A 15004-nucleotide genomic window follows, 5' to 3' on the forward strand; every position below is an offset into this window, starting at 1 on the left:
GTGTCTGCATCTTCTTCTTATGTTTTTCTATTTTCTAAGTTCATTTCGCAATCTGGCAGTCCGACGGACCAATCTGGGTTTGATGGATGTTAGGAGAATGCTACCTGCCCCAATGCATAGTGCCAACTGTAAAGTTTGGTGGAGGAGGTATAATGGTCTGGGGCTATTTTTCATGGTTCGGGCTAGGTCCCAGTGAAGGGAAATCTTAATGCTACAGCATACAAAGACATTCCAGAGGATGTTGTGCTTCCAACTTTGTGGCAACAGTTTGGGGAAGGACCTTTTCTGTTTCAGCATGACAATGTCCCCGTGCACAAAGCGAGGTCCATACAGAGATGGTTTGTCGAGATAGGTGTGGAAGAACTTGACTGGCCTGCACAGAGCCCTGACCTCAACCCCATCGAACACCTTTGAGATGAATTGGAATGCCAATTGCGAGCCAGGCCTAATTTCCCAACATGCCTAACCTCACGTGCCTTACCTCACTAATGCTCTTGTGGCTGAATGGAAGCAAGTCCCTGCAGCAATGTTCCAACATCTTGTGGAAAGCCTTCCCAGACGAATGGAGGCTGTTATAGCAATTAAAGGGGTAACAACTCCATATTAATGCCCATGAATTTGGAATGAGATGTTCGACGAGCAGGTGTCCACATACTTTGGTCATGTAGTGTATGTTGGCATCTTGGGAAAACCTTGTAACTCTATTTTTGCGTATTTCAACTTTTTTCTTCTCACAAATTGAAAGTAGTAAATTCCATCTGCTGTTGATGTGCTATGAAAGTTTCATGAAAAATAATGCTTTTTTCCAGGATGGCATTGACATTTGGTATTTAAGATTTCTCTCCACCATGAAGCAAAATGAGTAAAATGGTCTATTTGTTAATACAATTGTTCTCTCAGCCCCAGGGAAAAGATGCGTTGAATTGCAGAAAACCTGCTTTATAATTGCAGCATTTTATCTCCCCTGTCGAGGGGGGCCACTAAAATGTTTGGTCCGCGAGGTGGGGGACCCCCCCCAACAAAATTTTGCTTAGGACTCCCAAAAGGGGGTACAGTGCCTTGCGAAAGTATTCGGCCCCCTTGAACTTTGCGACCTTTTGCCACATTTCAGGCTTCAAACATAAAGATATAAAACTGTATTTTTTTGTGAAGAATCAACAACAAGTGGGGCACAATCATGAAGTGGAACGACATTTATTGGATATTTCAAACGTTTTTAACAAATCAAAAACTGAAAAATTGGGCGTGCAAAATTATGGTTAACTGTGAACTTGAACACCTTCTCACAAAGCAACTATTTTGATTATGCAGAGGTTGTTGATTCTGCTCTTCACAAGTCCTAGCTGTCAGCCCTAGCTATGGAAACACAATTTCCCTAGTATAACATAAGGGTGTACACACTAGTGTTAGGCATTTTCAGAACATAAGGCACAAGAACACCCAAGAGAGCTGAGTCACAAGACGACCTGAGACCTTTGACCTTTTATCCAATCAATATAGGTGCAGGGCCTGTAATGAATGATGCAGTGGCCTAGAGCTCATCAATGGGTTGGATGAATGGGTCTTCTTGTTTAGTGTTCAGTGACCTACACTCAAGTGAGCATGATTCACGTTCATGATTGTGAATGTGGGGGCTGGTTCTCTGACGAAAGTGGGTCATGTGAGGTAGTTATATATGGCCAATGTGGGTCTGTCAGTGGGTAAATTTGCGAACTAGTCTGCTGCTCTGATGTGGCCTTGCTGGAAAAGAGGGCACCTCTCTAGGGTAGGGTGCCAGAGGGTAAAACGGCAAGGGTTGCTTTGTTGTATATCCTTGTCTTGGTGTTTGACGTTTACTTCCAGCCCAAAACTCCTCACAGGGAGTGTCTATCCAACATTTTTCTTCCTTTCTCCTTGGTCGGCCCGTAATCCAGTTTCTGTAAGGTCTGTTTGTGGGGAGAGGTAATCAAAAGTAGGACAGTCTGTCAAAAACAAGATGACGGCCAGATAATCACAATGCCACACTTTGTTTTTTAAAATTGGTTTTCTTTTTAATGACAGAGAAAGAATTTATTTTCCTGTGATTACGTCTAACCGGAATAAAGTTGGTCCCCTAAAACCGTTGTTGTGTTGTTGAATTAAAGTAGTAGTCGTGGTTTTCGTTTAACTCACTTTAATAACAACTAATAATCATACAGGTTTCGCTGTTCAAAGCCATTCCAGCTCTAACATTCTACTCACGTCTTCATTCTTATAACAGGTAGATCTTCTCGTGATATAGTCTATTCAACTATACTACATACTTTCCCTTGTTAGAATTGAAGTCCATAACTTTGACAATAAAATTGATATTCCTGTTTCAGTAGCTTACACAAATTAAATACTATTTTCTTTTACATTACAGTTAAGTACTTTGTTGAATTTTTTCCACAACCTGTTTTTAAACATAAACCAAAGTTTCAATCGTAATTTTCAGTGCTTCTATATCAACATTCAACAGTCATTTATGGAACTCTTTGGAAACAAATCTTATTTTATCTCAGTTCTTTAGATTTGAATTTTTTTGTCTTTTTCACAAATCTACCACTCCTTGGTAGTCACTTCGGATAGTTCCATGGCGTTATGTACTTCCACGGCTTCCACGGCTGAGTCATTGGCATGTTCTGGAACGCTAAACACAAGTTGCAAAAGAGTGTGTCAAAAGTGTTTGACATTCCTGATGAGTTTATGAGTTTATCTTCTGTGCTCACTAGTTCAAATGAGTTGCCTTAGGTGTGTCTCAGTAACATGCAACTAAGCGTGTCTCTCGGAACTTGGCATCCATTCACCGTACTTGCGATGTGCACAATGTCTCCAACATCAAAGTTGTGTTCTTTGGCTCTGTTTGTTTTGTCAGCATATTGTTTTATTTTCTGTTTGTAGGTTTTGTAGTGATTTTGATTGTCTTTTGCTTTTAGTTTATTCCAGTATCTTCTCAATGCTTGGCAACTTTGTTCGATTGTCTCTTCCAAACACGAGAAAGGCTGGTGTTTCTCCTGAAGTGTGATGAGGTGTTGAGCAATAGACTAGAATATAGCTTCTCTTTCCAGCTCTTCCCTTCACTTTTGGCTGTTCTCAAGGCTTTCTTAAGATATCAATGGAATCACTCGATTTTCCCACTGCTCTTAGGATATGACAGTGATGCTATGATCCCACACTTTGTCAACAATTTTTTTGAAGTCCGTCCAACGAATTGTCTGCCATTATCTGTAACCACCTCTAGGGGGTATCTAAAGCGTGAAAAGACGTTCAATATCTCTGAATACACTGCATTTGAAGATACTGTATGTCAGATATGACAGTTTGTGGGTAAGAGGTGTAACAGTAAATTATGGTAAGTACAGTCGTGGCCAAATATATTGGCGTCCTTGCACTTTTTTAAAGAATTCCTTATTTCTTCTAAAATAAGTTGAAATTTTAAAACTTTTGGTCCCCACACCTTGCTATTTACAACATTGCAGAACCAACTTGATTTTACAAATGTAATTTAGAAAAGAAAGACAAATGACATGGATTTGGACATTTTCCACAGTTTCAAGACTTCATCCTGTTTAGTTGCTTCTTTACAATACTCACTGCAGGTAAGTCGTGTGTGCTAACTGAAAGCACTCTTTGCACATGATCGTCGACTTATCAATTTTTTCAGTTTAAGGTAAGGGAAGTCGAGATAATGAATCTGCAACGTTTGTCTTTTTCGTGATGTGCTCAAACTTGTAGTTGTATGGTTTTGGGCTCCTGAGTGGCGCAGTGGTCTAAGGCACTGCATTTCAGTGCTAGAAGTGTCACTATAGACACCCTGGTTCGAATCCAGGCTGTATCATAACTGGCTGTGTTTGGGAGTTCCATATGGTGGCTCACAATTGGCCCAGCGTTGTCTGGGTTTGGCGGGTGTAGGCCGTCATTGTAAATAAGAATTTCTTCTTAAATGACTTGCCTAGATAAATAAAGGTTAAATATTTTTTTTTTATAAAAAATGGTTGTAGTCTGAGTTCAAGTCTTTGAATTCTCGTCGGACACAGACTCAACTTCTCTGGATCGACCATGTAGATCAGTGGCTTGTGATAGTTTTTTTGTCAAAACTTGACTCCATTTAGAAAAGTTCCAAAGTGTTCTACTGCTCATAGGCATCCAAGGGCCTCTCGCTCAATCTGAGAGTATCTTCTCTCTGTAGGGGTCAGTGAACGACTTGTGTAAGAAATTGGCCTGTTTTCTGTCCATTTACCTGTAGCAATATAGCTCCAAGTCCTACTGGGCTTGTGTCACTAATCACTACTGTTCATACATCTAGATTTTTTTATGTTTAAAAAAAAAAACTTTTTACCCCAATTTCTTGATATCCAATTGGTAGTTACAGTCTTTTCCCATCACTCCAACTCCTGTACAGGCTCAGGAGAGGCAAAGTTCAAGAGCCATGCATCCTCTGAAACATGACAATACCAAGCCACACTGCTTCCTGACACACTGCTCGCTTAACCAGGAAAGCCAGCCGCACCAATGTGTTGGAAGAAACACCGTAAAACTGGCAACCATGTTAGCGCCCAGCCTGCCACAGGAGTTGCTAGAGGGACAAGGACATCCTGGCCGGCCAAACCCTCCTCTAACCTGGACGACGCTGAGCCAATTGCACACCACCTCATGGGTCTCCTGGTCGGTGGCCAGCTACGACACAGCCTGGGATCAAACCCGGATCTGTAGTGACGCCTCAAGCACAGCAGTGCCTGAGACCGCTGCGCCACGCGGGAGGCCTGGTACATCTAGTTTAAAGTATATTTTTGTCATCTTTTTGTTTTACATTGTTTCACTTTGAAGACACTATCTATGAGTGGTGATGGCCCCTAGTAAAATAGACAGTCAACATGGGTTATAATCTATAGTAAGACACTATCTCTGAGTGGCGATGGCCCCTAGTAAAGTAGACAGTCAACATGGGTTATAATCTATAGTAAGTCACTATCTATGAGTGGCGATGGCCCCTAGTAAAATAGACAGTCAACCTGGGCTATAATCTATAGTAAGACACTATCTATGAGTGGCGATGGCCCCTAGTAAAATAGACAGTCAACCTGGGCTATAATCTATAGTAAGACACTATCTATGAGTGGCGATGGCCCCTAGTAAAATAGACAGTCAACCTGGGCTATAATCTATAGTAAGACACTATCTATGAGTGGCGATGGCCCCTAGTAAAATAGACAGTCAACATGGGTTATAATCTATAGTAAAACACTATCTATGAGCACTGCGCCCGGCCCGCCACAGGAGTCGCTGGTGTGCAAGATCCCTACCGGCCAAACTAGTCCAATTGTGCATCACCCCACGGACCTCCCAGTTGCGTCCGGCAGCAACAGAGCCTGGGCGCGAACCCCGAGTCTCTGGTGGCACAGCTAGCGCTGCGATGCAGTGCCCTAAGACAACTGCACCACCTGGGAGGCCCTATGCTAGTAGTTCTTGCCTAAGAAAATGTGTGGGGTTCCGATTTAATTCAGTAAAGGTACTTTCTGTAGTGCCTCTTTTCAGCCCTTATGCTGCCAATCATCCAGTCATTTATGATGCAGTACTATATCACTTTATTTAGGCTCCTCAATAGGTTTATCATGCAAACATTTCATGCAAACAAACACTTCTTACTCATTACGTTTGTACAAATACAAAACTTTCAATCAATCATTTGACCAATCAATCATTGTGTCATCACTATAATTTCCATTCCGACATTCTATCTATCACAGTGTCATTCTATACTGTCGACGTACAGTTCTAGGTCATTGTATGTAGGTCATGTGAACTACATCGACAACCATTCTGACGATTTTGGAGCTGTATAGGACTGAGACCAACACATCTCTCCCTGTCTTCCCCAACCAGCTCTCCGGACTTCCAAAGACAAGGTCCCAAGCATATAGTGTTCTTGTCTTTATCCACAACCACCGCTCTGTGACCCAGGGCTGTTGCCTCATTTGTTCCTCTGTCCACCACTGTTTTCCTTGCTTTTTGAAGACCAGAACTAGCTACGTAGCTAGCTGGTAAAGGAGGCTTTTCCTCATAGCCTAACACTTCTTCCTCTCTCACAAAGGCTTCACCGTACACGTTAACAGTCTTTCATCTCTCATCGCCATAAATGTGTTGTTGAATTAAATAAATAGTCCTGGTTCTCGTTTAACTCGCTTTAATAATAACTAATAATCATACAGGTTTCACGGTTCAAAGCCATTCCAGCTCGAACGATGAACACTGTAGTGGTGTCTTCATTCTTATACCAGGTAGGCAATCTTGTGATATAGTTTAATCAACCTTTTTGTCATTGTTGTTGTTGTTTTCTATGGAGGGGTAGATGATAATAATGCCTGAACAGGTATGTTCAATGTCTTAAAAAATACCAGGGACGTTATTATGTTCTGTTTGTTGATAAGATTTTGGAGAGTATTATTTTCATTACATTTTTTTATTTTAACCTTTATTTAACTAGGCAAGTCAGTTAAGAACACATTCTTATTTACAACTACGGTCTACCCCGACCAAACCAGGACAATGCTGGGCCAATTGTGCGCCGCACTATGGGACTACCGATCACGGCCAGTTGTGATACAGCCTGGAAGGGGTAGATGTCCTCGTTTTTTCCCTAGCTTTTTCCATAATTTGTTCATTGCTTTGTCCTTATTATTATTGTTCTGGTTTGTCCTTCACAAGATGCCATTAGAAAAGCCTCTTCTTTTACAGGCATCGATATTGAACTTATGATAGGCCTAGAATGACTGTCCTTCACATTTACATTTTATAAAGGAGCATTGGGCCTTGATTTTTCCAACAAACATAGTAATCACAATTTACAATACAACATTTGGTACTGCTTTCTGGCTCTTGTGCTCACCTTTATCTAATACACACAGTGCATTCAGAAAATATTCATACCCCTTGACTTATTCCACATTTTGTTTTGTTACAGCACGAATTCAAAATGGATCAAATACATGTACACACAATAGCCCATAATAACCAAGAGAAAACAACATGTTTTGAGACATCTTTGCAAATGTATTGAAAATGAAGTACAGAAATATCTCATTTACACAAGTATTCACACCCATGAGTCAATTCATGTTAGAATCCCGCTTGGCAGCGATTACAGCAGTCTTTCTCTGTAGTAAGTCTCTGGATTGTACAATATTTGCACATTATTATTTTATTTCTTTTAAGCTCTGTCAAGTTATTTGTGATCATTGCTAGACAGCAATTTTCAAGACGATTTAAGTCAAAACTGTAACTAGGCCTCTCAGAAACATTCGATGTCATCTTGGTAAGCAACTCCGGCGTATATTTGGCCTTGTTTTTTAGGTTATTGTCCTGCTGAAAGGTGAATTTGTCTACCAGTGTCTCTTGGAAAGCAGACTGAACCAGGTTTTCCTCTAGGATTTTGCCTGTGCTTAGCTCTTTGACAAAGATACCCATAACATGATGCAGCCACTACCATGCTGTGGTTAAATCTATGATTGAAATTCACTGTTCGATTGAGGGACCTTACAGATAATTGCATGTGTGGGGTACAATGATTAGGTGGTCATTCAAAAATCATGTTAAACACTATTATTGCTGTCACGATGGTCGTAAGAACATTCGGACCAAGGCCCAGCGTGATATGGGTTCCACATATTTATTGAAGTGAAATGCACAAAACAATAAATAACAAATTAAGCATGATGTCAATGAAGTGCTCACAGGCAACTACACAAGAACAAGATCCCACAAAACACAGTGGAGAAATGGCTGCCTAAATATGATCCCCAATCAGAGACAACGATAAACAGCTGCCTCTGATTGGGACCCATACCAGGCCAACGTAGAAATAAACACCCTAGATTACCCACCCTAGTCACACCCCGACCTAACCAAAATAGAGAATGAAAAGGATCTCTTTGGTCAGGGTATGACAATTGTGCACAGAGCCCATGCAATTTATTATGTGACTTGTTAAGCAAATTTTTACTCCTGAACTTATTTAGGCTTGCCATAACAAAGGTGTTGAATACTTACTGAATCAAGACATTTCAACTTTTTACTTAGAATTAATCTGTAAACATGACTAAAAACATAATTCCCCTTCAACATTATGGGGTATTGTGTGTAGGCCAGTGACACAATCTCAATGTAATCTGTGAGAACAGATGCTGGAGACGAGAAGCAAGTACAGGGAGTGAACATGAACAGGAACAAGGGAAAACAAAACGACAATAATGCTGACACAGGGATAAAACAGACAGATATAAGGAAGGCAATCAAAACGTGAAGGAGTCCAGGTGAGTCCAATGAGTGCAGATGAGAGGGCAAACGGGATCAGGCGTGACAGTAATCCCCCCTCTAGGGGCGCCACCCCTTGTCCCAGCTGGGCGAGCCTGACGGGCCGGGGGCGGCATGGGCGCTGGACTAGCCGGCTGAGGCATAGAAGCACGACAAGCCGGCTGAGGCGTGGGATCCTGACGATCCAGCTGAGGCGTGAAAGCCTGATGATCTCGCTGAGGTGTGGGAGCCTGATGAGCCTGCTGAGGCAAAGCAACATCACACCTCCTCCTCCATGCTTCATGTGGGAACCACACATGCAGAGATCATCCATTCACCTACTCTGCATCTCAGAGACACGGCAGTTGGAACAAAAAATCTCAAATTTGTACTCAGATCAAAGGACAGATTTACACCGGTCTAATGGCCATTGCTCGTGTTTCTTGGCCCAAGCAAGTCTCTTCGTCTTATTGGTGTCCTTTAGTAGTGGTTTCTTTGCAGCAATTCAACCATGAAGGCCTGATTCACGCAGTCACCTCTGAACAGTTGATGTTGAAGTGTGTCTGTTACTTGAACTCTGTGAAGCATTTATTTGGGCTACAATTTCTGAGGCTGGTAACTCTAATTTTATTGAAACACTCACTCCCTGAACTTGCTTCCCGACTCTCAGCGCACATTGTTAATATTTACAGGCTCTTTAAGCCGGTAAATATTGTTTGTCTTTTCTTATTATCTGCTAAGCCATTATAATTTGAACAGGCTCTACTTATTTCACCTTTGACCTTTCTGATTGGAACATATGTCATTAATGGCTTTGGTATGCGGATAAGGCTGTTTTCTAGTGCCCGAAGAGTCAAACTTCTCCCAGAAAGGTTGTGTTCCAGGAAAAGAGATAGAATGAGGAAATCCATATGTGGTTGTTTGACTGGGGAGGTGAGTAGGACAACAGGAGAATGACTATCCAAACCAATTGGACCTTTCTTGACCATTCTGTTTGTAGAGTATGGTAGGACAAATAATACAAACCCATCATGCCTACTATATTTATAGCATTTGTAAGTTCAGATAAATTTTGCCTACCGTAAATTTTAACACAGCTTTCACCCTATGTGACTCCTCCAAAGCTCTGTGTGGTGACTTTATAAGTTTGACACAAAATTGAATGGTGCACAGGGGCATTCATGTTGCGAGTTCGTCGTCACACATTGTCAACACGAACCCTCATTCGTTTCTAACAAAGAATATATTATGCGGCAGATGAGGGTGGTGAATTAGGGAGGCTGTGTTTTAGGTTTCCCATGCCTGAACAAGCTGTCATTGTTTTAGCCTGAGCCAGTTTGCTCTAGAATGTTGTGGGCCTGACAATGGGACTGTAGCCCTGGTTCCACAGTGATGGGGTGGGGGCTGGGGAAACGAGCTGGACAGAGCCTGTGTCCCAAATGGCATGCTATTGCCTATATATGGGCCCTGGCCTTAGGTAGTGCACTATATAGGGAATAAGGTGGCATTTGGGACACAGACAATATCAGTCCATTTCCCTCAGGCACTCATGTAGAACAATCTGGACGAGAACGGTCTAAATCAAGCTTTGCCAAACCAAAACATAAACTCATCGGGGACCCAGGACTGAGTTTCAGGAACACTGGTCTGAATGATGGCTGTACAAATGAGGTCCAAATGAGGTCAATTTGGAGGACCATTATAGGTCCAGTTTGTCATAATGAGCCTGTACAGACAAAGATATGGCTATAATGGATTTCTGAAATCCAATAGAGAATGTCACAGCAACTCAGTTTGCAGTTACTGTATCTATGAATCCAAACCTTTTACCATTGTTCTATTCCTGTGCCGTTTACCCCGAAGTGATTGATTTGATCCACTCACTCAGAGAAAGTGTGAAATGGCAGGGATATGTATGTGTGACAATGTACAGTATATGCTAACATTATGATCAAACCTTCTGTTCTCTCACAGCACCTTCGCAGTTTGGCCCAGAGGCGTCGTTCCGCCCCCTCCCTGGCTTTTGAGAAGGCTCTGGGCAGCATGCCATGGTCCTCCGTCAGGTGAGTTTGCTCTGCTCCTCTCTACTCTGTTATCACAGTAGTATCTGCTGACACCACCCGTCCCAAGGGGGCAGTAGAAAGCCCCTCCACTCACAGCCAGCTGCCACTTCATCAGATTCAATAGATACAAATGGGATAAAAAGATTTCAATGGAAAGAAATGGGATAGAAAGGTATTTCGAACTTCAATGGATAGACACACCTCTATTTGTTACAACCTTTTTGTTTGAATTTTCTCACTTTGATACACATTTATGAACTTCGCTTCTAAACCTCCATTACTTACATGTGAAAAGATTTGGCTTTATTCATTACCGTCAAACTATTTCTTCAATTATTTTATTGCAACTAAAACATCATTTCATAGGCTTTCATACATACAGTACCAGTCAAAAGTTTGGACACTTACTGATTCAAGGGTTTTTCTTTATTTTTACTATTTTCTACATTGTAGAAAAATAGTGAAGACATAACTATGAAATAACACATGGAATCATGTAGTAACCAAAAAAAGTGTTAAACAAATCAAAATATATTTTAGATTTGTTCTTCAAATAGCCACCCTTTGCCTTGATGACAGCTTTGTGCACTCCTGGCATTCTCTCAACCAGCTTCATGAGGTAGTCACCTGGAATGCATTTCAATTAGCAGGTGTGACTTGTTAAGTTAGTTTATAGAATTTCTTAATGCGTTTGAGCCAATCAGTTGTGACTAGGTAGGGGTGGTATACAGAAGAGAGCCCTATTTGGTAAAAGACCAAGTCCATATGGCAAAAACGGCTCAAATAAGCAAAGAGAAATGACAGTCCATTTCTTTGACTGACCTTCATGTCTTAATCAGGAAAATGTCAAGAACTTTGAAAGTTTCAGTGCAGTCGCAAAAAACATCAAGCGCTATGATGAAACTGGTTCTCATGAGAACCGCAACAGAACCGGAAGACCCAGAGCTACCTCTGCTGCAGAGAAGAAGTTCATTAGTTAGCTGCCTCAGAAATTGCAGCCCAAATAGATGCTTCACTGAGTTCAATTAACAGACACATCTCAACATCTGTTCAGATGAGACTGCGTGAATCAGGCCTTCATGGTTGAATTGCTGCAAAGAAACTACTACTTAAGGACACCAATAAGAAGAGACTTGCTAAGGGCCAAGAAACATGACCAATGGCCATTAGACTGGTGGAAATCTGTCCAAATTTGAGATTTTTGGTTCCAACCGCCGTGTCTTTGTGAGAGTAGGTGAATGGATGATCTCTGCATGTATGGGTCCCACTGTGAAGCATGGAGGTGGGATGGTTTTGGAGTGCTTTGCTGGTGATGCTGTTGCTGATTTAGAATTCAAGGCACGCTTAACCAGCATGGCTACCACAGCATTTTGCAGCAATACACCATGTCATCTGGTTTGCCCTTAGTCACACTATTATTTGTTTTCAACAGGACAATGACCCAAAACACACCTCCAGGCTGTGTAAGGGCTATTTGACCAAGAAGGAGAGTGTTGGAATGCTGCATCAGATTGACTTGGCCTCCACAATCACTCAACCCAATTGAGATGGTTTGGGATGAGATGTATGGAAAAGCTAACAACAAGTGCTCAGCATACTTGGGAACTCCTTCAAGACCGCTGGAAAGAATTCCAGGTGAAGCTGGTTGAGAGAATGCCAAGCGTGTGCAAAGCTGTCAACAAGGCAAAGGGTTGCTTCTTTGAAGAATCTCAAAACATTTTGATTTGTATAACACTTTTTGTGGTTACTACATGATTCCATGTGTTAATCGTTTTGATGTCTTCACCATTCTACAATGTAGAAAATAGTAAAACATTAAGAAAAACCCTTGAATGAGTAGGTGTCAACTTTTGACTGGTACTGTACGAACAAACATAAGCTCAAACTTCCCCCTGCTGTGACCACTAGTTGAATGGTGTCACTATACCTCCCAGTGACACATCAGTCGGTGTAAAGGGGGCTGCAATGCCCACTCTCTACAGTAACTGGGGACACAGGTCTGGCAACTGTTGTCTAAACCCACTCAGGGCTCCCTCATCACTCCCAATGTTCAAGACTAGGGGAACTCTGTTTCTTCAGACAGATTAGGGGGGGAAGTCAGAAAACAAACAAGTGTGGGGTTGTGAGGAATGGCGAAGATACAAAAAAAAACATGATATTTACTTTATTTGTTTTAATGAACCATATTAAATATCAGGACAAAGGTGAATAATCTAATAACCCCAACAATAACTGACTGTCCATCACATTACATATTCAAGGTCAGTCTTCAACATAAAGTGTTCTTCCCAGCCTGTGGTTCAAGGGATTACTAGTAAAAGCAATCCATATAAGGTTGATCTAATGTGGCTCACATTAATACAGTACTTTGACAACTGGTTGCTGACAACTATGCCCATCAAATTATTTTCTCATATATCGAACACTACCCAGTGGTGGAAAAATGACTCAAGTGAAAGTCACCCAGTAAACTACTAATTGAGTAAAATTATTTGTTTTAAAATATACTTCAGTATCAAAAGTTAAATTCCTTATATTAAGTAAACCAGACACCACTATTTTATTTTTTATTTCCAGATAGCTAGGGGCACACTCCAACAACCAGACATCATTGTTACGTCCGTCGTTAGATGAATGAGACCAAAGCGCATTGTGGAAAGTGTTCATGATTTTCAATGCTGAACTCCGACAAAACAACAAAATACAAAACCGAACGTAAAGTTCTGCAGGGCTAGACAACTATGCAAAAACAAGTTTCCACAATCTAAGGTGGGAAAAAGGGCTGCCTAAGTATGATCCCCAATCAGAGACAACGATAAACAGCTGCCTCTGATTGGGAACCATACTAGGCCAACAAAGAAATAGAAACACAGATTTGCCCACCCAAGTCACACCCTGACCTAACCAAAAAAAGTACATTTATTTTCTTTAGGAATGTAGTGAAGTAACATAAAAAGTTGTCAAAAATATAAATAGTAGGGCCTCCTGAGTGGTGCAGCGGTCTAAGGCAGCGCTTGAGGCATTTACTACAGACCCGGGTTCGATCCCAGCTTGTCACAGCCGGCCGTGACCGAGAGACCCACGAGCCGACGCACAATTGGCCCAGCGTCATCCGGGTTAGGGAAGGGTTTGGCCGGCTGCGATTTCGTTGTCCCATTGCATTCTAGCGACTCCTTGTGGCGGGCCGGGTGCCTACAAGATTACTTTGGTCACCAGCTGGACGGTGTTTCCTCCGACACATTGGTGCGTCTGGCATCCGGGTTATGCGAGCAGTGTCAAGAAGCACTGCAGCTTAGCAGGGTAGTGTTTTAGTGGATGCATGGCTCTGACCTTCACCTCTCCCGAGTCCGTAGGGGAGTTGCAGCGATGGGACAAAACTGTAACAACTACCAATTGGGGAGAAAAAAGGGGTTAAAGTACAAAAGATATATATGTAAATAGTAAAAGTACAAAAAATATATATGTAAATAGTAAAAGTACAACAAAAAATATACCCCAGAAAACGACTTTAAGTAAAAATACTTGAAATTACTACCTAAGTACTTTACACCATTGACACTACCCATCTATACCATCTCAAATTCAACCAATGTATTACAAATGTTTTTTTTAACTATACAAAAAAGGAAGAGTTTATAAAATACTTATAAACCCTTTCATAAAGGAATAGTGTTATGACAATTTATATGGTTTCATCATGTGGATTCATTTATGGAATCTTCCATATGACTGAATGATGTCTGGAACACAAAATCAGTCTTTGATCTGCCCCAACAGTAGTTCACACCAAGACCACCACAGTTACAAACGGACAGGTGTGGTCCACTCCAACCAGACAACCTAACTTCATCAGAGACGTCACACTCCCACCCGTTCAACACACAAGCAAGTGAACCCTAAGCTACAGTGAGGGGGCGGCGGATGCTAGTTTCACTACAGTGGGTGGGACAAGTGTCTTTGACGTAGAACATATCAGACATGGAAATATGATCTTTAAGCCTATACTGATAATGTTGAAGTATGCTAAGTAGTGATGTCGTGTAGGCACTGTGTTTGGTGGTAAGGCCAAGTAGGTCAGCGGGTGTAACCTAGGAGAGTCCCTCTGTGATATCGATTTGAATATCTGTACAAAAAACACACATTGAAAGAGGGACATAGAATACAATGTGAATTCTCAAAACCATTTCTCTAATGCTATTTACTTCATGTTCATAAAAGATAAATAATAGTTAGCCATAACTTATACATTTTCCATAAATGAACAAAGGATGGGAATGATACTGCATGTTTTTGTTTATACTGTAAAACATTATGTAATGAGTGAGAATATATTTTTGTTCTCAAGAAGATTAGCAACATTGTAAAATGTTAATTGCTACTTGTTTTCCGTGAGATACAAGAAACTTTATTGTTTATTGTTAATAATGATTGTGGGAGGCAAGAAAGGTTTAAAGGTCAGAGGGAAACTGAGAAGAGTGAGGGTGTTTGAGTGTGAGGGAGGTGAGAGTTCTAACCTCATCTGATGTGTAATAGGAAATAAAAGAACAAACTTTAATACGAAAACTGTCTTTCAAAGCCACACATACCATTTCACAGAGTCCTTAAATGCATTTGATTTCATACAACATGCCCTTGTGAGAGTCATAGCAACA

General features: G+C 41.3%; 1 protein-coding gene across 1 annotated transcript in view; it reads left to right on the plus strand.

Moving 5' to 3' along the window:
* LOC109866557 (T-cell activation Rho GTPase-activating protein) overlaps positions 1–15004 on the plus strand; it is a 31484-nt gene that overhangs the window by 2271 nt on the left and 14209 nt on the right. The window contains exon 2 of the mRNA XM_020455279.2: positions 10264–10352. Within this exon, the coding sequence (XP_020310868.2) occupies positions 10264–10352 (89 nt within the window). The remainder of the gene's footprint in view (positions 1–10263; positions 10353–15004) is intronic.

The sequence above is a fragment of the Oncorhynchus kisutch genome, linkage group LG21 (assembly GCF_002021735.2).
Source record: "Oncorhynchus kisutch isolate 150728-3 linkage group LG21, Okis_V2, whole genome shotgun sequence".
NCBI classification, from domain to species: Eukaryota; Metazoa; Chordata; class Actinopteri; order Salmoniformes; family Salmonidae; genus Oncorhynchus; species Oncorhynchus kisutch.